General features: G+C 42.3%; 1 protein-coding gene across 3 annotated transcripts in view; it reads right to left on the bottom strand.

Annotated features, from left to right (window-relative positions):
- Positions 1-25,021, bottom strand: part of hipk2 (homeodomain interacting protein kinase 2) — a 74,107-nt gene that overhangs the window by 12,317 nt on the left and 36,769 nt on the right. For all 3 annotated transcript variants that reach the window (XM_052061678.1, XM_052061677.1, XM_052061679.1), the window contains exons 3-5: positions 3,581-3,704; positions 2,587-2,706; positions 1,404-1,490 (exon numbers count right to left, since the gene is read on the bottom strand). In XM_052061678.1, the coding sequence (XP_051917638.1) occupies positions 1,404-1,490; positions 2,587-2,706; positions 3,581-3,704 (331 nt within the window). The remainder of the gene's footprint in view (positions 1-1,403; positions 1,491-2,586; positions 2,707-3,580; positions 3,705-25,021) is intronic.

Below are 25,021 nucleotides of genomic sequence, written 5' to 3'. Positions count from 1 at the left end.
TTCTCTCACATTATGCTTGTTCGGCTTTATCTTCTTTGTGTTTTTGTAGTAAGCCGAGTCGGGCTGCGACAGTGAGAGCAAGACGGGTGACAGAGCTTGTCGCGTTGGAGGCAGAGCTGAGCCAGGGGATATCAACACCAGGGCACGTCCATGCAGCTATGTGCTGCATGGACGTTTTTGCATGGCAACTGTAAATTCAACAAGCCCGGGCAGAGATAAAATCTCGTACTAGTCGAGAGTGTGTTATTCTAGACAGGATTCGGAGCCGCCACGGGCCCTACTGGACAACCATAATTGTCCCCTTCATTTATGTACCTGCATGTACCTATCTGGACAGTTTCCAGAGAGTGCAGCTGCTTGCGCATCAAGATGAGCATATTTCAAAGTACATCGCTCACCAGCTTTGTTATTATCAGGGGCAGAATCAAGCCGCATAGTGATCAGACAGGACTCTTGGAGAAGCAAAAGGGCCTGGGAAAAATATTGTAACTTTCCGGTCCCTTTGTCGTATCTGGTAGCAGATGCTATGTTTGGCTGAGCGAGAGCAAACAAATACTTGCTATCATCCCAGTCAGGCATGTCCTGTCAAAATGTCATGGCTACATGTGAAGTTTCCCACCGTGGACGCATGAGTTCACAGGGAGTCGTAAGGACAAATGACATGATATAAAGAAACGTTAAATGGCAGCAATGTTTTTTGTAAATGTAGATTTATTGCAAGTTACTTCCTGTTGTTGTTACACAGGAAAATCAAAACAGATGTCCACTGAATTTGAGGTAACTTAAAGAGAACAGAAGTTAAATAATATTTTTTTTTCCATTTCGCTTTTTAACATTATTATATCATAAATTATAAATTATATATTCCCCGCCCCGATCCCGGCTCCAGCCTTCCTGTGTCGATTTTGCATGTGCGTGGGTTTTCTCCGGGTACTCCGATGTCCTCCCACATTCTAAAAATATGCATACACTCTAAATTGTTCCTAGGTGTGAGTGTGAGCACAGCTGATTGTTTGTCTCTGCTCTGGGTGCCCTGCGACTCGCTAGCATCCAGTTCAGGGTGTCCCCCAGCCTTCTTCGGTTAAAAGAAGAAGGCTGGGTTCGGTTCCAGCACCCCCTGCGACCGTTGTGAGCATAAAGCGGATTGGAAACTGGATGGATGGATATGGATCTCTCTCTCTCTCTCTCTCTACCTCTCTGTCTCTCTCTCCCTTCTCTCGCTACCTCTCTGTCTCTCTCTCTCTCTCTCTCTCTGACACCATTATTAAAGTGTCGGACTATTACAATGCACAATATATTATTATTTTTACTACGATGGAGATAATTATGATGATGATTATTGTTATCATCATCATGTGCCCTGTGTGTTATGAGTTGTGCTCTGTGATATTGCAACCACATACCTGGGCCATATCATCCAAGCAGTTGAAGATGTACTTGCGCGCCTCCTTGGACTTGATCCCTGTTTCTACCTCGTGGTCCTCAGGAGTCTGAGGGAGACATAAAGCAGATGTCCCTCTCAAACCCTCAACATGCTTCCCCTCTAGACCTGCACTATTTATACGTGACTCATTATAGCCTCCTGTTGCTGATGTACAGCAGGACACGGCTTGACTCACCAACCCGTGCAGGTTGCTTTCAGGTATGCGCTGTATGTTTGCATGCGCATGAGTTAATTGGTAATATGGTAACAATACTCTTGAAATATCACAATTTCTTTAGTGTCCCATGTCATTTGAAATTAAAATTACAGAACAATTTGCAACACTATCAACTGTCCATCCCCATGAAACTGGCAGGTCAAGTAATTACTGTACAGGTACAAGGAACTGTGACGTAGAACCAAAGCACTCCTCAGACGGAACGTTTATAATATGATCTGCACATCAACATGCCTGTTGTTGAATAAGACACCATGAGTTCATAATAAAGCTAATCAGTGACTTTTTCCGCATGATGTTCTCCGGGCTAAAGTCTACACGCTGGTCATGTTTGTTTATTTCTTTTAACCCGTAGCCACAACAGGCTATACAAATTGTCAGACAAAAAAAAAAATCATAGGTAAAGAAGACAGACAATAAGAAGTGGGTTCAGAATCAAATCCTAGAACCTGTGTGGAGTGTGGGAAAATAAATAAATAAATAAATAAATAAGTAGATAAATAAATAAATAAATAGATGCACCTGGTACAAAATGAATACATAAATAAATAATTGATGAACCCAAGATACCTTATTCAAGCCTATATTTCCATCATTCTCAATACTGAGGCAGAACGAGACATCATCAAGATCTCAACCCCATCGAAAATCTTTCACATGGTCTTTAAAAGGACTTTGCGCAGTGATCGTACTAGTTGGTCATCGATGCAAAATGCTAGTCAGACATTTAAGCAATAAATGCTGTGAAATTTGGATCATGCTCCTTTATGAATGCGTGCTTTAGTATGTACTGTAAGTGTAAGTATGTGGGTGCTAACACTGGAATAACAAAACAAAACGAAAAAAAAAACAATTTCATATATATTGACTTCAAACAGGACACTAGTGTGATTCTGTTCATGATTTTTGGTGGCTTTGGGTTTACCTTAAGTCTCCACAAAGGATAGGTGGAGTCAGGGTCTCTGTTGAAGAACCTGGTGGTCTTTGTCCCTGCGCTCAACAGATACTCTGCAGGCAGACCCTGAGTCTGTGAGATGTATCGGATCTTCAAGACAGAAAAAAAAAAAAAAAAAATCAAGGGGGATATTTTTTTCTGTAGTTTGAGGACAAAGACAGACCATTTTAGGAAACATTCCAAGAATCCAACCAACAATTTAAAAGTAGCAATGATTCACAAATGAGACATTCTGCCATGCTTGCGTTATAATCCGACAAATTTGTTTGGCGTTGAAGCAGAACTCTGCCATGGTCTGGCCATTGATTCTGATTGAGGGAATTCAGCAATGTCTCGCTCTGGAGCACAGGGGCCTACTAATCGGATGAATGGCACTGTGGCATATGTTCCTATAAACGGTGGGGGTAGAGTGGGCAAGACTCACAATGGGATGTTGTGGGGTTTGAAGCAATGCATTTGGGGTGGTGGCGGGGGTGCGGGGGGGGGGGGGGGCAACAAAAAAACCCACACTGACAAACACATGTATGAATGCATCTAAAATGTGTGCAATCACCCAAACAAGCAAGCATGTAAACTCAACTGAGGGTCCAATACCTGATCGTAGAGATTGACCGATTATAGGCCGGGTGGATTATCTGCACCGATATTCAGCCTTTAGCCTTTTTTAAAACAATGACAGCCCATAACTTGGGAACTTGCTTTTTGTTTGAAATTAAAACAAAGATAAGTGAAGGTTTAATATTTTAGTTATTTGGACATTTTTGAAAGGTTGATTTATAGAAACATATTAACAGCTCCAGTATTTCAACAAAGTTAAGAGTTGGAGTCAAATTTTGACACCAATATTTTCAATTGTACAAGATAATGAATATCAGATCCAAATATTGGTTATCACCCTCTCCTTAACTACTAATAAACGGTCTCAATCCCGAAAAAAAAACAAAAGATATTGGTCTATCTTTACCTGATCGTACTCTGAGGCTCCAGGGTAGAGTGGCCATCCCAAGAAGAGCTCAGCTATCACACAGCCTAGGGACCACATATCTATGGCCTCACAGAACGGCAGGCCCAGGATGATTTCTGGAGCTCTGTTCAATGAAGAATAAACAGTCATTAACAAGCAGACATTAAATTAAGACCATCCGTTTCTGGGTGTTTCCTCTCACTTTGGTTCTCATTATATTAAGTGCAATCACATTAGATGGAATTGGTGCAACCATAATAGGAGTCTTCTGTGACTAACAAATATATTGAAGAGTCACCTACACATGTGTGACACGAGCGCCGGCCGTGCAGAGAGCTTATTTTCACACTTAATGTGAGCTTGTGGAGAGACGCTAAGTGCACTAAGGAAAAATTCAGAGCAAGAGAAGGGAGCTGTTCATGATTAAGAGCGATATTGCACCAAATACAAACGGACAGCATAATCTTTGGACAAAACTACACATTATTGTCAGGACAAAAGGTCTGAATTGTATGTTTAATCTTTTGTAGAAACATTACTATTCATCATCTATCTTCAGATCACACTGTGCTGATTCCAAAGCCCAACCCGTGGCCACAGATTAAGAAAACAAACAAGAAGAAACAAGTATCCACAACGAACCAACAAAATCCCAAACAAAAAAGGCAGTGAAAGCAAAAGAGGGGGAAAAAAGTTTTAACAGAGGTTAGTTATTAGGGCAGCATTGAAGCAGGCACCAGGACAAAAAGGTCGAGCAAGCAGTGGCAACACCATTTCACAAAGATACCTGACACCCTAACACAAAAAAGGCCAGAGACGGCAATGAAAGCTCTTCCGCAGAGGCATAAAAGAGGTTGCGAGCTGGTGAGACCAGCGGTAACAGAGATGCTTTAAATCTGAGATGGACACCAGCATGATTAATCCATAGTGGCCTGTTAGACTGGAAAGCCAGCCACTGTTTCAATGTGGTGGATGGCCCTGCACACATATGGATCTGTAGGTGGTGCATTGAAGAATGTTTTTCACTTCCAAATCCATGTTGAGGCTGCTCAATTAACTCAATTTTATTTTCTCAGGTGGCTGCACACAATACAATGATCTGGATTTAGATACATTTTGAAGTAGGCGTGTTGTCTACTTAAAATATATGTCTGCATCCAGATGATTCAAATTTATCCAAGCACTTGAAATAAAAAAAAATCAGTAAATTCAACACACCATTTTTTTCAGTGTAGTGAGTTCAGGGGACTCATGCACGCATAGCAGCTTTAAGTCTCACATGCCATTGAGCTGAGGTGCGACAGTTGTGGTATTATGTTTGACGCCAAAGCCATTGAAGCTAGCAGCCATTAATAAATGGAACATTAGGAAGTGATTAGTGTTTCAGCTTTGGTGAAATGCTTCCATGTACATATGTTGAGCAGCGCTTAAAGGCTACAAAAACTCTGCACCTGTTTGTGCTGGTGAAATGTGTTACGGTGATGTCATGCTTGGACCCAGTCCGGCTGGAACCTTCCTAGGTTATCCTCTAATGCGCTGCTTCGACCGTTCGTGTGGCTTTGTTGCATGTGCCTGCTCATGCCGTAAGCTCCTCTAGTTCAGCAATTACGAGAACGAGACAGAAGAAGAGAGATCCGAAGGACGGGGGCGGGGAATGACATTGATGCTCATCATTTCAAAATACAAGTGTAAATCGACATCTGCCTCTGCAATATTGCCTTCACGCCTGCTAATGCAGACCTTGCACCGGAACCGACAGACATTTTTTGCTCCTTTCATTATCATGACTAGTGGTTAATAATTCATGAAGAGTCTATGTGATATAGTTGAGACTGTTACGAGTTTGGTGCCAAACAACAAATTGAACTTTAGTTCTGGGACTTTTAAAGTAACAAAAATCGACATGAGGCCTTTTCTAAGCCAACAGAACATTGTCACGTTCACCTGGCAAGAATATTGAAGTGCTCGGTTACAATTGGTGATAACATTGACATTTAGCTGACACTGATGAGTCGTCACCCTTTAATGTGCACCACTTTAAATTAATCTCCAGATGGCATTACACAGCATCTCTCATTGGGATGTCTCTTGTTGCAGAAATATGCTAGAAAAAGTGCAAACCTCATGCAAACTTTTGGTCAGGGTCTTTCTCTGGATTTTTAACGTGCCTCGACAAATCCTTCGTGTTTGGGTTAAAGGCATGGAGCTCACAACAGAAAGAGTGCATGGAAAAGACAGAGCGAGAGACTGCATGCTCACATCCTCACAGCTGGCTCGATCATTGATAAGCCCAAATCCCTTTGGGTGTCGGAGATGGCACCAGTCATGAATGGACTCTTTCTTAGCCCCCTCACCCTTCCCAACAGTCAGTATAGCAAACCCCTACCCGCCCCACTTTCTACCTCACCGCCCTCCCTCCATCCAACGAAGCTCTTTGCCAGCTAAAGCCCCTTTCAGACCCCTTCAAACTAGGGCATAGAGGTCCAGACTATCCCTTCAAACTCGCCTCTGCGCCCTCTACTCTGCTGAACCGTGCCTGTGCTTGGCTTGCCTGCCAAGCGTGCGCACACACACAGACACACACACACACAGCCGACTTCACAGGCTGTGTGCATGTCAGGATGTATTCATCAGGCTGACCTTCCCTGAGCTTGGGTACAGACGGGAGACGGATGGATCCCTGAAAGCCTAAAGCATTTACACACATACATGAGCCACTGACAATCGCAAGTATGCGCATACGTGCACAACACACACAGACAGGACAGACAATCTACGGTAATGGAGTAGATCTCTTTCATTTCAGCTCCAAAGACGTCATCATTGGCCCGTATGTAAGTATGTTTTATTCAAATCCACTTAGAACTGCCCTCCGAAGTGAGCAACGTGTACACTGGATGTAAATAACATCAACGGAGCACGGGACCGCTAGCCAGCGTTAACAAGAAAAAGCACTTCATGGGAAAAGAGGCCATCATTAACTGTCCTCTTGAGTATTTGCTTTCTTCTTTCCCTTTCCTCCCCTCGCTTTGACTCTTACCCTGGCTCCATCCAGCTTTTTCCCCTGCCTAATGGAACAAGCTTAGGTCTGTGCTATGAATGGCTTCCTGGCTCTCCCTGGGTATTCATCTGCATATTCATGCCCCTGAAGGCTCCGTCACAGTCTTACTGAATGCATACCATGGAGAAACACTTTTTCTTGCAATACTACATGGTAGTGGCGGACTGTGAAATCAATGTTTGGCCCTCTATTCCCTGCCGCGCACCTGTGGCTTCCAGAAATCATGCTCCTACTCTTTCCAGACGCTCCACCTGCTCTCATCACTTCAGCAATCGCCGTAAGAATTGTGTACGTGGCAGACATCAGATGCAGGGATCATGTAAATGCACATTCATTCAGGCAGTTTCCATTCTGAGGGCATCTATTCCAGGTGGCCGAGGGGGGTAATGTGGGGGGTCTTTGTCTGGACAAGACAAACTTTTTCACAGAATCCTTGAAAAATGTAGCCTCGCTCTCTTAGGAGGGGTGACGTTCTCGATGCTCAAGGTCCTGAAAACCGTGTCCTCTCTTTTCCTTTTTTCTTTCCTCACTCTACAAGAAACGAAAAAGCTAAAGAGCTGACGAGCCAGCCATTGCGTTACTTGTAAAAGTACAAGCAGTCCCAGTGGAGTGCGTAATGCATTACAACAAGACAAGTCAAAGCATGGGAAAGTAAGGTTGGCAGACCGAGGGATAGGCACATCACTCAAAATATGCGGATGTCATGAAATAAAAAAGCAGACATATTGGCACAAGGCTTGAAAAAGGTATAATTGCAGATGTGTCAGCTGATCAAAAGAAACCTCTAATACCTCTAATATATCATTATCAGCTGGTATAAACTATGAATTACTGAGCTCACATGCTTTTAGCGGTTGAGCCAACACAGCCAGACGTACAGTTCCGTCCAGCTGCTATGGAGACGAGTCAAATACTACACGTTCAGAGTGCTAATTTCTTCTGTCCTTTTCAGGTGTAGTACAAGGTGAAGTTCTTTTGTCGGCGTAGCCACATACACTGTACAAGACTGAATTTTCAAATATTTGTAGCCAAGAAACAACTTAGCTGATGGGCTCCCCAATTCTGATGGGCTCAAGAATTGGGGACTTCTGGAAACATTATACCAAGAAGAACTGATAATGGGTGTAGTTTACTCTGGCGGGCTCTCTCAAGGTCTCTGCTGGGAAAAGTACATATCACACTTGTTTGAAGATGTCCCGTAGGTGGGTATTCTCTCACTTTTCAAAGGATCTTTGATTGGTCAATGATGGGGATGTGTCACATAGTGATGCTTGATAGCAGATGTAGGGAACACAGAAATAACGCCCTGAGCCTTTTGCAACAGTATTTTGTGAGTGGACTGGCTGTCAGACATTATTAGCCCAGACCGTACTGGCCAAACATTAACCAACCCCCGAGGCATGTGTCCATGTGTCATACTTTTGTCTGTATCCAGCCAGGCTTCTGAGAAATCCCAAATTGATATTTAAAAGTACAGTACACTGACACATTTTGAGGGAAAGTGTTGAATCAAGATTTTCGATGCTTCACAATGATGGCCCTGTCCTCTTCAAAGTCACGATTTATTGTCCTAAGTCTTGAGGAAATGCAGGGCCAAACAACGAGCAAGCTATTGTGCAGTAAAGCCAAACTGAAAAGTGGGAATGCAATCAGACACATCCCTACAAGCAGTCAGTCAACCAGCTTTACCAGCTGGTGTGCCTGTCAGGAAGGCTGAGATGCATCACCAAAACAGGCGGTGGGAGGAAGGGGCATCTTGGGCAGCGAGACAGCAGGAATCACTGTCAGGATGGCACAGGCAGACAAGTCAGGCAGATGGAAAACTGAAGCATTGATCACTTCGGAAAATTGAAGTGTATGACACATTTAGACACATTTGTCCCCACCTATAGCAAATCATCAAAAGTCAAATGAACAAAAACAGCATCAGATGAAAAATAAAAAATAGACACACCCATGCACAGGCAAGTCACTACAGACCCCTTGACCAATCTGGAAAATACACTCTGTGGACTACAATATTGGGACAGGTAGCTATAATAATTCCAGAACGTAAATGATCCAACCCTTTGCAACTCTAATAATAGTTTGCACGCTTGCCAACTACTGTGGAAAAAATGGTGTGTTGAATTTACTCCATTTTATTTTGTCAAGTGGCTGGACACAACAGAATCACCTGGATTTAGATTCATTTTTTGAGATGTAGTCCACTTAAAAATGCATCTGGATCTTGATAATTTTGTTTTGTGCACTTGAAAATAAAAGCGAGTGAATTCAACTCAGCATCCTTTTCAGTGTGGTCTCTGTTCTCACTCACCCCAACAATGTTTTATGTTGTTGAGGACAAGGCTCTCAAGTTTTTCCACCCAAACTCACCCAACCAGAGCAGAAAAAGGACCTTTTCGATTTAACTGCTCCCACAAAGTTACAAGCATGAATGTAAGGGTAAAGGATAAATTCATTAATTGATTTAGAAGAATATTTCCAACCTTACAGAGTACACCTGAAAGCGAAATGCACTATCAAAGCATCTCAGGCATTTAAAATGATGGTCTAACTAAAAAGAAAACAAATCATCTGTGCATCCCTTGATTGTTATCCCCTCGAAAAGCTTAGACGGACGGATTAGTGAGATTTCTGTCTAGCTTCATTCAGCCAGACTGGAACAGGTTGTGAAAGTGTAAAAAAACATGTTACAGCATCAATATATCCAATGATATTGATTTAGAGAGTCTAAGCAATAGATCAAGTAAAGACCAGGAGAGAGTGTGGGTAGTCTGGTTTGAGAGTAAAAAGGCTTTTCTTGGTTGTGTGGTAAAAGATGCGATGTAGATTAGGAGATTCCATTCGAAATGCGATGGCTGAGCCACAGGTTTGCCAGTGTGCTGTGGCAGTGACTAATGTTAGATCAATAAACAGTATGCACATACACGCACACGCACACGCGCACACACACGCACACACACACACAGACAAACCCCATTACATTTCATTCAGTGGCATTGCAGTGGCTGACTAATAGGCCTTGTCACAATAACACCTTTTTTAGGAAAATATAGTTTCCCAGAAACGATCATGATAACCAATAGTATTGTTGATGGGATGATTTATGCCACTGATATTGTGACATTAGACCAAAAATAATTAAAGTCCATCCTTTGTAGGATGGACTTTTTAGTTTTGAATTCTCAAGAATGTGGAATATTGACATTGAAGTGTAGAACAAATAAAATACAGTATCATCCATATAAAATGTAAATGAAACATTCTCAGGCCTTGTTAATAAACATTTCACTTCAACAAATATTAACACATACAAGTATGTATCAGTAGTTGCAGAATAAAACGAGATGTCTTTCATCTCCACTTTCATCTGGTTGGACAAGCCCAAAATGGCTTTTTGCCGAATGTCTTTTTTTTTTTTCCCGGCAATCCATACTGCACTTCAATCTGAAGCATTGTGCTCAACATTTTTGATTGGCTGCATCTTGTTTGCCCGAAGGTGAGTAACACTATTTCCGAAAATGTGCCTTTTTGTTTTGCGCCATCACATTTATATTTGCATTGTTGAGCAAGGGCATTCTTAATTGCAAGCTGTTGGAAAATGGTGCGCCCTCCGTGTCCCGCTGTGTGTTTTTTCTCTTTTTTTTCCATAGATGAAAGACTTGGGTGTGATGATTGTGTTTTAAATGGACTTTGATGTTTGTTACGTTGTGGCTTTCTTTTTACAAATGCGACGTGATCGGGCTCTTGTTCATCTGGGATGAATTCAAAATGTTCCCACGCAACCACTGCGTGATATGGCATGATGCCGCAATTTTTGGGAAGCAAAGTGACTCCAAATCGATAAAGTGGACTCAGGGTGCTGCATGCAGACTAATGGCTAATTATATAATGACAGGCGCCAACTTTATTCTTTACCCACAAAAATGATGCCTTTACTCAAGATAAGAATAGCATTCAGTAGAGTGCAGTCTTCTGCCAAATCTGGTCATCTGTGCCCTATACATGTATATCAGCGTTCGACTTTAATTGAAAAACAAAGTTATGGATCACTAATATCCTGTCATCAATTCATTTATGCCACACTAACAAGAAAATCACTTGATCTTGAAGCAAGTTTTAAAGCTATATACCATATATGCACAGAGTTCCAAAATCTCTGACAACTGAAAAAAAAAAAAAAAAAAACAATGCACTGACCGATATAAGACTGGGAGGCAGTGCCGGGCGAGTTACACACACAATTTGTGAATGGATTCTGGATGCTTGGACTAACGTGTGCTTGCGCTGTTGTTCGAGCTTTCGTATAATTTCCTAAGAGCCACACGGCAACGAGACTGACTCTGATAATACCGCAAGGGAACATGGCATGTTTGAAAAGTGAACTTGCCCAGTTGTTCATTTCGATGCCAGAAGTTTAGGACTTGATTTGAGGATGAGGATTGATAAAAAAAAAATAATATAAGACAAGTACATTGTTAAATACTTCAATTAAGTACAACCAAACTCAGTTTTCTCCCCACTGCCTTTCTGAAAACATACGCCACCGTGCATGCATCCGACTGTATTTTTTAAGCTATCGTACCGTTTACTATGCATGCGTCCAATATACAATGCGTCTTGTGTATGCGTTAAACACAGAAATAGTACCCGTAACTGACACTACACTTTTTACAGTGTGCCATATGGTTATGAAACTACGGTATTTGTGGGACACATTGCATACTGTAAAAAACATAAAATATATTGGAATACAGGTGAGGCCAATATGTGGTAAAAATGTAAAAGTGGTATGTACTTTCACAATATGCCTACTGTTGTAGTTTTGCAGTATGGGTTATCATTACTGGAGCGTGTTAATAACTTGGTACAATAAATGCATGGTAGCAATGGTGAATGCTAAATAGTGAAGTGCAACCACATGTTGTTAAATTGGTCTTGTTCTCTGATGAGAATCAAAGTGAATGATTATGATTTTATTTTCCATTGCATTTTTGGGACACGGCACTTGAAGGGGATCGGGATCTCATGACATTTTAACGTTACGTCCAGCTAGTGCATGCATAATGGCAGAGCATGCAAACAATTACATAAACCCATGAACGTCCTTCAGCACGTCCCTGAGGAGAGGTGCAACCTTTGCCTTTTTTCCTTCAAACTCGTATCTCTCTGCCTGCTGTGCCTTGACACATAAAACTGTTGCATTCTTCCCTGACAAGAATTAGAAATATCATCACGTAGAGAAACGACAACAGGATTATTAAGGCTTTATGAGAGAATTTGAACAAACAGGCGCCTTCGCCACAGCCTGATCAGAAGACTGTCTGCTTGAGGCCAATAAATAGTATCATAAAGGGTGTGTTTAAAAATATGAAAATATGATCAGAGTTGCAAGCAGGAACATTTTCAAATTATGTAAATAAGTATGAGACGTTCTCAAAAAGTGTTTCTATTGTCAAATACCGAAATGATGTTTCTTCAAAACCATCAGTCAGACTGACAGGTAATTGATGTGGCTCAGAAATGGTGCAATGTCGTCATTTGAAGGCATACGGTTAATCACCGCTCAATGATAACATGCCCACAAATATTTTCATTCATTTTATGATATGCAGAGATTATTTGCTGTAGGATAGCATTTATCATGCTGTCGTCTTTTGAAGGAATATAATGACATTCTTTGTCAGGTAGTCCTATTTGAAGATTCAATTACGAAGGGTAATGTTGCATTTTATTTGTGGCCTCAATCTGAGACACAGCTTTGATGCTATGATAGTCATTTAAAAGATCATTCAAATTGAAGTTTGTTGTATGTATTTTATTGAAACTCATCAATTTGCCAAGTTTTCTTGTTAGCATTGTGTTAGCTACTATGCCATGTTGTAGTTTAATGTAGTTTAGCATGTCTTCTTTTTTCTTTTTTTTTTTCAAGCTGAAGTTACATTTTATGTTTCCCTTTGACAATGTCAGTGCTGCAAATGCTGCATCCTTGATTTCCCTGAAGGAACCGTCGCATTATGCATCCATCCATCCATCCATCCAATAATACAAAGAATGGAGAACTGAATGCGGTTTGCAAAATAATTTCGTTTTGTCAGAACAATGGTGGTAAGTGGCAGTTAACAATTTAGCACATGAGTAGATCTTGTCAGACAATGTTCAAGGTGTCTCGGAATAGAGATATTGATTCTTTTAATTTCGCTCATCCAGTATGTGGAAATGAAAACGAGTCCGGGGCGTGCCCCGCCTCTTGCCCAAAATCAGTTGGGATAGGCTCCAGCTCACCCGCAACCCAAACATTGAGGATAAGCTCATTGGATGGATGGATCCGGTCTATCTTAAGTGGAACAATGACAAAACTCACTTTAAATAAGATGAACAAGATTTGGATTTTGTCTTTTTCACCATTTTTGTTGATTAGGTGATGACACTTTCCAAAAGTCAACACATGCAACATCGAATGTACGCTTTTCTAAGAACATACAGTATACCTGTTAAATTCCAAACCGGTTGAAACAGCAAACAGGGAGGGGGAGGCAGTGGTGCCTCAATTCCGCGCTGCACTTTAACCGACCCTTTGCCTAAGACTGCATGGGAAATCTTCGGAACAAACACTTTCTGTCATCTCCTCCTGACAAAGCTCTTCTCAGCTGAGTGCAAATGTGACTGGTCCTGGGCGGATGTTGCTTGTACTAATCAGTTTCTGTTGCACATTCCAGACGTTAAAGAGCATGCCTTCAAACAGGAAATTAACCACAATGTTGTTTCTTTCATTGGGTTGGGGAATTGTTTATTGACTGGGTGACCAAGAGAGGCCCACAACATGCGCCGAGAAGAAACAGGCAAGACACTTGAGCGTTTCCACAAATTATATATCTGCTTCCTCTCTTTTACTAAGTACACAGGGGTACACATGAGCAACCCTACCTCATAGACATCACTGCTAACAGCTGCATCCCTAAGGCCTTTGCTATATCCAGCCCAAGCACACCCTCGTATCAGCCACATACCTCAATCCTTGAGGGCCCCGAGGGCAGCTTTGCACTGGGGCATCCAATGGGCTGCCGCGGCTGTTTCTGCATGCTTCCATCTCAGTCTCCGACACTTCCTCTCTCCCTCCTGCATCATTCATGTGCACACCTCAAAGTATAATACATCATTCTCGCTACCAGCTTAATGAGTCGCAATGTTGCATTGACGACAGTTTTCTGCTTCCACAGAGTTATTATCAACAGAAGTGGCCTAAAACTAGAAGGACAGGATGACAATGGGTGGGTGGGGGGCAAATTCTCGATAAAATCTCAAAACAAATAAACACCCCAAAACCATCTATTATTATTATTATTATTATTGTTGCTATTGTTGAACAGCGAGTATGCAGGGTCCACTGAAGAAAACATGTTTATAATTTCCCCCACAAAAATTCTCAACAGTTTTTTCCTATAAATTTTTCCTGTATGTATGTTTGTTGGCTTTGTTTTTTTTTTATTATTAAATCGATGGACACTCTGAGTATAGGAGTGTGTCACATGCAGCCTGTCAGCCACCAGTTGTCCATCCTTGCAGCTGATGGACGTGTGAGCCTTGTAATCAAGTCCAACCAAGCAACAAACATTTAAAATGATTGTTGTCAGTATAGATCAAGATACCTGAATTACTGGGTTTTCTGCACTATAAGGCACTTTGGAGTATAAGACACACCTTCAATGAATGGCCTATTTTAAAACTGTTTTCATATGTAGGGCGCACCACATTATAGGGCGCGTAGAATAGAAGCTACAATAGTGACTGTGGTTGCGTTATGCATCCACTAGATGGAGATACACTAAAGGGCTGGAGGCTGTAAATTTCCCCATTGTGGGACAAATAAAGGATATCTTATCTTATCTTATCTTAGAATACAATACAACTTTATTTAGAAAGAACTTTCACAACCGCTGCAGCTGTAATGAAGTGCTTCACAGAACATTTAAGGATCAGGATATTGATCCAGATCAGATTATAGGGCGCACTGCCAGCTTCCGAGAAAATTTAATGCTTTTAGGTACACCTCAGAGTGCGGACAATACGGAAGGTCTTATCAACTACAAAAGCTCCACATTTGCGATCTGTATAGAGAATTGTGAACCGGCCAAATGGGCAGAAAACCTGAAACCACACAAACAACCAGTGACACATTTCAACATTTGAACGTCAACGTTTGCGCAGATGCCTGTGTATTAGAGTTCATTCTTGCACGTCTGGCTACCTTCAGCAAATGTCACGCGAGGGGTATTGCATACGTCTCGGGCCATTTCCATAACAGTAAATAGAGACAGCCGTTTCCCAATAACCCTCGTAGTGCACCGCTTGCGATAAATGTAAAGTTATGTCTTTGAATCAAAGGCAAAGACATTCAGAAAAACACGAGAGAGCTGAAACTTATGGAAGGGTTCTAAAATGGCCTAAATTTCATGACGTCACCGGCTGATAATTCTCAGGCATTGCAGCAATAATAAAAAAACGTTTTGATACCTTAATCTTCACAATTTACATATTTTGCACCATAGAGACCCATTCTAATTCATATTTTTGAATGCATCGTAAACCTAATGTGTATACATGCATTTCACGCGATTTTTACGTCAATCGCTTTGTTTTCGCTTGGACAGACGTAAGCATGCCACGTTGTTGGGTTGAGGTCATTCCAATTTTGCAAATTTAGGTGGCGTCAGAGGATCGCAAATGAGTTTGCCTTTTTGCAGGAGGCTTCAAACCAATGCATTTTACATCAACACGTCCGGTCGGGATTGTTAGTAGGGCTTGGTTGGGACCTCCAGACACAATTTTTTTTTCCCTTTTGCAAAAAATAAAGAATAAAAAATCCCAAAGAACTAATAAAAACTATATAAGTGTGGATAGCACAGATGCCTCTGAATATTTTGTGTGTTTGAAAAAAAAAAAAGAATGTTTTTATAACACAAAATACATCATTACAAAAATTGTAAAATGCGTAACTTAAGGCCTTTTTAATTTGGAGCACACAAGGGTTTTAAAGAATCTCCTCCGTTGTGCCTAGAGAGCCCAAATAACACAAACATGCCCACAAAAGTGCACATTGCATCTTTGATGAGCTGACACCGACAACTAGATATATCAAGTGGAGCAGGTGATGGAAGAGATGGGAAACGTGCGTGTGCAGATGGACGCATGTTGTTGTCGACAATCACCCACCCATTCGCAAAGAGTGCATAAAGTGCACTCCTCTTCTGAATCAGACGTGTGACACAAAAACCTCAGCGGCATGTGAGCTTAGATTTCGGCAGATCCTCTGAAATGAAGCGCAACCCCCACAGAGCTGTCTGGTACTCGAAGTGCCACATTGAATTAGTTCCACAAAGAGAGCCTTCCTCCACCAAAAAGGAAGATGGGAACTCATTAGTGAATTCCTCTTTAGTATCGGCTTTGAAATATAGATCAGGAGGCCAAGTTGGACTGTTGGGACCCTAGATGTGCCGTCTCCAACCGTGCCAGTCAAGACGAGCTCTGTCTCGGAGATTAGAGTCTGCTCAGGTTTATCAACTCAAACAGCTTACTCGATGTCTCACCATTAGCGCCCCTCCCTGTTTTTTGCCTTCTTTCAGTTGTTCCCTCTATTCAACGAGCCTCCCAACATACGTGTGGCAACATTATGATTCTAATAAAGTAGGTAACTAAAATCGACATTTCTTCACACTCAAATAGCCACTTGCATGATGTATTTCCTCTAAGCGCGGCGACGTGGCTAGGGGTGCTAATTTGCTCAACTGTGGGTAATTATTTTTACACACCGATGTCTACGGGTGGCGTTAGACCCTTGTGCATTGGTTGGCTGGCGTAGAATTGTCTTTTCTGTCACGGTAGGATTTGAATACATAGCTGGCTATTCTCTATTCAGGTAACCTTTTATTCTTGGTTCCTACAAATGAAAAAATGCAGTGTAAGATCTGCATTTTTCCAGGGACTTAACTCGTGTCCTACAACTACAGCAACTACAATAAAACCCGCCAGAAATAATAGATTAATTTGTCGCTCGTCTTTTTCAACAAAGAGAGTGTCGCTCAGGTGATTCGAAGAAGTCTCCAGTTCAACTCAGAACAGAATGAGAATTGAAAAATGCTCCCATGATGTCTACACCAAAAGATCGGTGATTGGCTCATTTTGCTGTCAATCAAAAAGAGATTCAGCCTCAGACAGATCGATCATCCAATAATCATGCAGAAAAGCTCAGCATCCGGGCCAGCCCATAACGCCCACTGTCCATAGACTCCCAGAGACGCCGAGCGTCCGATGGGCGGGACAAAACCAGCATTTATCCAATGACTCGTCTCGTTTCAATGCATTGAGACAACCTACACTGAACTCTCTCGACGCACAGCGTCCGTGCGGTCAACACTCAGTCCACTCTCTGTCCACACAGATTAGAGCACAAGGAAGCTGTGGTAATGCATGAGAAAAGTCGTGTCATAACCAGTAATAAAAATCTGATTTGGAAGAAAAGTTGAGCGCGTTGTCGTGCATATTTAGTCAATTAGATGTACACATAATTGTTCGTACACACATATATTTGATCACTTACTTTTTGACGTTTTAGGGGAAGCTGAGCTTACCTTGCAGAGGGATCAGAGCAATCACCCCTGCTTGACAGTGAAGCTGTGTAACAAAGGTTAGATGGACCAAAGCAATCTTTCCAAAGTAGTAAGCATCCCACAGTGTATGTTGGGGTACTCTTGTACAATTATTAGGTTGATTAAGAGGTACGGGTAGACTGTGAAGACTATTCAAAATTATACTTTCTGCATTTGTGTAAGAGCATGCTAATTTGTTTTACGGGAGGAAGGAAAAGGGCTTACAACATGTCCAGCTGCTTGATGTCACGCTATTGTACGGAGCTAATGCAGTGAATCAGGTATGCTGATTTGCCACACTGGTTGCACACCTCGGAAATGCAAACTGAATTGGAGTGTGTCATACCGAAGCCGTCCTCACTAGATTGAAACAAAACTACCACTCAGTGGTGACAATAGGAAGAGGAACCACTTGTGATACTGTATATATATACCCCCTCCCTCCCTGAGGAGAAATGCACCGTGTGATTACTTGAAACACAGCAGCTCTTCATTTGATGCATTTTGTCAGTGGGTGTCATGCGATAGTCATTGATAAATTGGATCTTGAAATCTCAACAAAGGGGTGGAGAGGTAGGGAGCTTCGCATCTTTATGTGGCACCGCTGCGGTCAAACAGTCAAGGTGAATCCATCCTCTGAACATGTGAGTGCAGAAAAAAGAAAAAGCTGCCACAATGCACGTTGAGCTGGTTAATAATTTCCCTTCAGAAACAAACACAACATTCTTGCCATTATGTAACTGTTTATCCTTCAACTGATCTCGCCATTATCGACACACAGACATCCAGTATGACGTGCCACATCTAAAATACGGCACAGGCTGAGTGTTTCGCTGGTTCGTGGCTTCATGCTGTGCTATTTCATGTCTTGTTAACCAGAGTCCATTGTCTCAACCGAGAAAATGAGCCATGAGCCGCAAGACACAGACGTGTCAGATAGAGGCCAAAGGTTCATTTGCCACATCACAAGTAGAGATTGTCTCGCAATGCTCGAAAGAGGGCGTGGCTGTCATAGCAATAAAAGAAAAGTCTTGCTCCTCACTGATTTGCTCATTATTGTATGCAAATCCAGACAATCACAGGAAATGCCTGGGCCCTGGCACCACCTAATTGCTGCAAAAATAAGCAAGGGGCGCTTCCTTTGAGCACAGAAGCAAATTAAGCATTAGTCCAGAGTTTTTTTCCCTCTGCAACCTAGGGATGTTATAATTACCCAGAAAACACTACATCAGCACTTAGCACACCAGCGTGACCCACTCTCACGGCCTGACAGAAGAAAACAAATGTTTTTCATATTCTCGGAGCAAAGCGTGTGTGTAGGTGGACCAAAAGGGATGGGGGCAATGAAGGGCATGGAGAAGGATGAGTGCAGAAAGAAGTGGCTGAGGGAGGAAAGAGATGGGGAGACACACAGGGGGGAAATGTGGCGAGGAAAGGTGGAGAATTCTCGCCATGCTGAACACTTTATGTTGGTGGTAAGACATCAAAATGGTCACCCACGATTAGCATATTGACCCCACCACTAGACCTGTCATGATAATGACTGGATTGATTTATCGCTAGATGAGGGGAGAAAAAACGGTCAATAAATGGTCATTTGCATGCATATTTGTTTACATACGTCATAGGTGTCAAACTCCTGACTTGGAGGGCCACTTTCTGGCACGTTTTCCATCTCTGTCTGCTGCAACGCACCAGATTCAAATGATTGGATCAACGGCAAGCTCTGCAGGAGCCTGATAATGACCCCGTTCATTTGAATTAGGTGTGTTGCAGCAGCGAGAGATGGAAAACATGCAGAAAAGCGGCCCTCGAGGATCAGATTTTGACACCTGTGACACACGTCATCAACAGTCACTCATGCTGCTTCATTGCCTTCTCTGTCAATCATCCTGCTCGCCGCTGTGCACATTTGGCTCTGTGTGTGTGTGTGTGTTTGTGTGCTGGCGAAGAACCACAAGTCACTTGTTAAAATTGCACTTAAGGCGTAGGCCTACAGTTCTTCCACTTACAAAGCCTTTCTTCAACTCATCCTGGCGGATATCAACGTTTGTGTAACACTTGAGTGATAGAACAAGTATTACTTTCATTCACTAAAATTAAATAAATCAATGCTAAGTCATTACTAAATCGTTACTGCCTCTGCATAATTTAATTTGGAATTTAATGTTTGTGTTTTTTTTTATCATGTCCTTGATATTTTAAAAAAAATGATGTTACATAAGAATATGTATGCCAATAATCGATATTGGATTGAATCGAATCAAACTAAAAAAAAATCCAAATTGAATCAGGGAATTTGTATCGATACCAGCATTCATCTTGAGTTTTATTTAGGTGAGTTTTGATTATATCAGTTGGAAAATAACCTTTGTTGAACAAAGGTAGCTTTTTTCAAATGGGTCACAAGTAAACACAAATGTAAATTTTTAAATGCATGAATACTGGACTGAAATAATGATCTTTAGTCACAAGTGTACTAAAGTGCACTTCAGAAGGATGCAATTCAATTATTTTTGTTCTAGCATTAAAAAAATTACATTCAAATAAATAAATAGTGATTATAGGTACTCTCATTCATAGTTTTTGGAAAAATATATTATCTGGAAAAAAGTGTTCTTGTGTCTGGACCTAACTAGCAATCTCATCTGCCCTTTCCCCCTCATTCTGAGCAGAAATAACGCATTGGACAATGGAAACACAATCCAAGGAAATAAATGAGAACAATGAAGACCTCACAAATATGTGTACACCAAACGGTTATGTCTGCATGCACTTCATTAATGTGGGCTGGGCCGGTGCAGTCGAGCATGATGCAGGCGAAACAAACAAGGCTGCGGCGCGACACTCCCAGCCTGACGAGACGTCCTTGGGTCTGTACTCCTCTGGGGGAGCGAGACAGAGACCCTGAGCCAGTCAGGAGGGCTGACAACAGCCCTTGAACGATGTGACGTGTCCTCGATGACTGCTGGGCTTTCTGCTTGATCTATATGTCTGGCGGCAGCTGGACACATTCGCCCAGTCAGTCTAACCTAAATGTTCATTCAAAGGGCCCGTCCCTCCCCGCAGCCAGACCCTGTCTCTTTCTGTCCGTCCACTTCTTTCCATTTTGTCTGTCTTCCTGCTGGGCTATGTGAGCCTTTGTGGATCCGTCTGGCTGTTTGTAGGTCACATATAGGTCCGCCTTGTAGCACACTGCATGGTTGTGTGAACACATACGAGTCACTGGCCATGTCCTGGAAATCTAATCACCCAGCACATGTGAATGTTTGTGTTTGTCCACACAGATGTGAATACAGCTGTGCAAACAGCCACTAAGGTCAACACGGTTTAACGAGAATTTGGTAGGAAATCAAAATGTGAAGTACTATTTAGGTATGGTTTTGAACGTGACTACGTTGATCCAAAAAAGTCTTTGCAACCGCATTTCCAAAACAATGGAACAATTCCAAAACACTCCAATCCAAAAAAAAATTAGGTAACCAAAAATATGCCCACTTATTGCGTTTTTGATTCTTTTTTTGTTCAACATTCTACAACACAACTGTCACACTCAAGGCCCGGGAGCCAGATCCGGCCTGGGACATCCTTTAATGTGGCCGGCAAAGACAAATCATGCGCGTCGACAAATCATGTGCATCAATATGAGACCGAACAATTCGACACAAAGAGATGTATGGCTTTTTTTGGAATGATACAAAAGTGATTTTCTGCAAATAAACCGACACAAATCAAGGGTAGCCCCAAACAAACACAATCGAATGCCGTTTCATGAAATGTTATTTCAAAACCAACTCAGCTTTCCGATTCCAAATGTAAAAAAAAAAAGAAACCATCAAACAAGCTAGTTCTCTTAATATTCGAGCATAAACAAAATCACAATAGTTCTCCTTTTTATGCATTAACTTATGTTATTCTCAGAATAGGCCGCTTCTTTTTATGCATTAAAACGTCAATGAGAACAAACCAAGTGCTTCGTGTATCTGACCGAAATTCAACATTCTCCTGGTGGAACAAAAAAAACTATACACAGGTATTAAGATTTTCACATAAATTAATCTGCTGCTGTGACTGTTCTGTACAAAGAACAACTCTATGTCACAATAAACTATTTTAATTAACAAAGCCTTGCATTTTCTGGGAAAAAAAATCAGCAGGTCTGGCAGCAAGGTACTTCTCTGCATGTTCTGCAATAATGAGTAATTATTTGAGTACAAGGAGATTTATGATGGCATTTTTGAACAAATCAGACAGCAACATCTTTTCGGTCTATGCCGCTACCTTGCACGGCTGCTGGCGCTGTTGATTCATGACAGGTTTGTTGCTGTTTGTGATGCCATGGCGACGCTCGAGACGTGTCGACAAATAGTCTTGTTCTCGTTATATTTCACTCTGCATTTGGAAAGGCTTTGCATGGCCACCGTCTTGCAAAATCCAACCGCACTGCTTTCTCTTCAAAATCTCCTCCTTCCTCTGCGCTATGATCTATGTTGTTCTATTATTATTTATTTGTCGCAAGCTAAAAGACGAATATGAGTTCATTTATCTAATAAAACTGCAAATTACAATGAGAATGACAGAAATAAACACAGTAAAATGAAATTTAGTGTTGGAAGCACAGGTTGGTTGTTAGAACCATTTCTCGTCAAAACTGCTCTAAAATCAGCAACTGCAGATCACAAAATCCGCATTGTCTTCATCTCATTCACATCGCATATATCCACAGCTATTTATGTTGTAGGATGCGTTGTACTCTTAATGTTCTCCCTCATACAACCACACGAGCCATGTAAATAAAAGGGTTATGGTGCACAGGACCACCGTTTCGGTGAAAGCAGCGCTGTAGGTGATCCAGCGAGTGCAGTGATGTGATTTAAGAACATAAATAGCAGCTGCATCAAGCAACATATGAGAGAGATTATGACAAAAGGGCATACTGACTGGCTGAAGGGAAACAGCGCAGTGTTTCCGACAGCACAATTCAGGGAGAATAAACGGCCTCGTGTTGGTCGAGTTGTATAAATCATGATCTGGCTTGACTGAATCCCAAACTTGAAGGGATTTCTCCACCCAAAACACTCAGAGCAGCAAGTAAAACAGCACACCACCAAGAGCTAGTTGAAGGTGAGAGTATTGTTTTGTGCTGAAAGCATAAATAATCAACAGCGCCACATGACTCACAATATTGAATTTTTCAAGTCAATGTTTTAAGGGCTAAACTTTGCCGCAGAGTCTAACTTTCAGTCCAACCGGCATCCTGCTGTCTTCACTTGTGCGGGCCTGCGCAGATGAAGTGAGGAGACAAGCATGATCGGACTGCTTTCTGTCCTGGAAAGGCATCTCAACAGGGCCCACTATTGACCGCATGAACCATGGGGGGGAGTGGGGAGGGGTGGCAATGCAACACAGAGCAGGGGTCCATTTTGGGCCACTTAACTATAATCAGTAAATGCATCTCATCACAATTAGTGCGGGGCCACCCTGTAAGCGCCCGCTTTGCTCACAACTCGGTTTGTGTTTTATTGTGCTCCACAGGAACCCCGTAATGCAAATAGCACTAGTCATATCCCAGTTTAACAAAAGTGCTGTCCTCGCTTTGTGTTGGTTTCACTTCAGGCAACTCCTTTCAACAATTTATACCTTTTTATGCAAATGTAAAATTCTCACACCTGCCCTACGTAGTTGAAAAAGAATAGTCATCTGCTAAGCAAATTAATCAAAGGTCTGGTCCGCACTTTTAGAACTCAACTGATCTTAATCAGTTAGGATGTTCTTGAAAGCACCAAAAAGCAAGTGTAATGACTGATTTGTGTCCATTTGTGTCTACAGGTTATCATTTTACTCAGAGACATTTATATTTTGCATGCTGCAAGAGGAATTGGAACATAATACTTTGAAGCATTTGAAGTTATTTCCAAGACAATGTGAATTGGGAATACAACCAGAAACCCAGTAGAACACAGAAGTAAACGATTTTGTGGGCTCACAAGTCTATCGCGGCCCGGTGGTCGACAGGTTAGCGCGTCGGCCTCACAGTGCAGAGGTGCAGAGTTCAATTCCAACTCGGGCCTCCTTCTGTGGCGTTTGCATATTCTCCCCGGCCTGGGTGGGTTTTCTCCGGGTACTCAGGTTTCCTCTCCCATTCCAAAAAGTGTGGCAGGCTAATGGAACACTCGTAATTGTTCCTAGGTGTGAATGTGAGCACAGATGGTTGTTCGTCTCTGTGTGCACTGCGATTGGGTGGCAACCAGTTCAAGGCATAGCCCGCCTACTGCCCAAAGGCGGCTGGGATAGGCTCCAGCACCCCATGCAACCCTTGTGAGGATAAGCAGAAAGGGATAGATGGATGGATGGATGGATGGATGGATGGATGGATGGATGGATGGATGGATGGAGAGGTTTATCAGTTAAACATTGTTGGTCACTTACAAAACAAATAGAATGGCAACCTGATGTGGTCGTGAGCAGATTGTAAATCAGCCCCAAAATAATCTGGAAGAGTTTTCCTGTATCTCTGATTGTGGAGCAGTGTCGTTAGTCTGCCTTGATGAAGTACGACGGAAATCAGAGAATTAGTTGATTAGAGGTTGACATCTGAGGATTTGAATAATTTTCGTTCAACAATGGCTCTGAACGATTACTCTATCATTAAAATAGTTTTTTATTTATTTGATAATATTGGCTGGAACGAGTTCAAGGTTTAGCCCGCCCCAAGGCTCCAGCATGCCCGTGACCCTCGTGAGGATACGCAGTTTGGATGGATGGAAAATGTGATCATCGATCACTCGATCAATTTGGACATTTCAACTTTGCATGTACTCATTGTACAGGTGTACCTGTACGACCTCGCAAAGTCCAAAAACATGCACGTTAGGTGTGCAGAAGTACTGCTCGTGAATATAGAACTGTGTCAACCGGTGACTGAGAATGATCTGCCCCGGATGATCCCCAAGTCACTTGGGAAAGGCTCGAGTTTTCCTGTGACTCAGACAAGAGAGGCCACATAGTGAAAGAGGTAGGCTTGCAGTTGTGTCAACATATGGATTTGAAATTTAGAGACAATGCGTTCATCACCAGGGCGGCCCGGTAGTTCAGTGGTTAGCACGTCGGCTTCACAGTGCAGAGGTACCGGGTTCGATTCCAGCTCCGGCCTCCCTGTGTGGAGTTTGCATGTTCTCCCCGGGCCTGCGTGGGTTTTCTCCGGGTGCTCCGGTTTCCTCCCACATTCCAAAAATATGCATGGCAGGCTGATTGAACACTCTAAATTGTCCCTAGGTGTGAGTGTGAGCGTGGATGGTTGTTCGTCTCTGTGTGCCCTGCGATTGGCTGGCAACCGATTCAGGGTGTCCCCCGCCTACTGCCCGATGACTGCTGGGATAGGCTCCAGCACCCCCCGCGACCCTAGTGAGGATCAAGCGGTTCGGGAGATGGATGGATGCGTTCATCACCATTGAAATTCTCAGCAAATTTGAGGGGTTAGAGTACAGACACTGAAATGGAGGCAGAGAGCGAAGGACAGCCTGGATGGGAAAAGAAATAAATTAAGCAATGTGGCCCAAAAATAAATAAATAAAATAAAAAATAGGACAGAAGTTGTGGGGTCACTAATGAAAGTTCCCTGCTGCTCTCTTTAGTAGCCGGAGCAGTGCAGCACACGAGGCCGGGGACTGTGCGTATACTTAACGGACCATCTCTCCCCCTCTTTCCCTCAGAAACACTCACAGAGGGAAG

This window comes from Hippocampus zosterae, chromosome 3 (assembly GCF_025434085.1).
Source record: "Hippocampus zosterae strain Florida chromosome 3, ASM2543408v3, whole genome shotgun sequence".
Classification (NCBI taxonomy): domain Eukaryota; kingdom Metazoa; phylum Chordata; class Actinopteri; order Syngnathiformes; family Syngnathidae; genus Hippocampus; species Hippocampus zosterae.
Note: the sequence above shows the minus strand (reverse complement) of the source record. Positions and strands in the feature narration are given on the sequence as shown.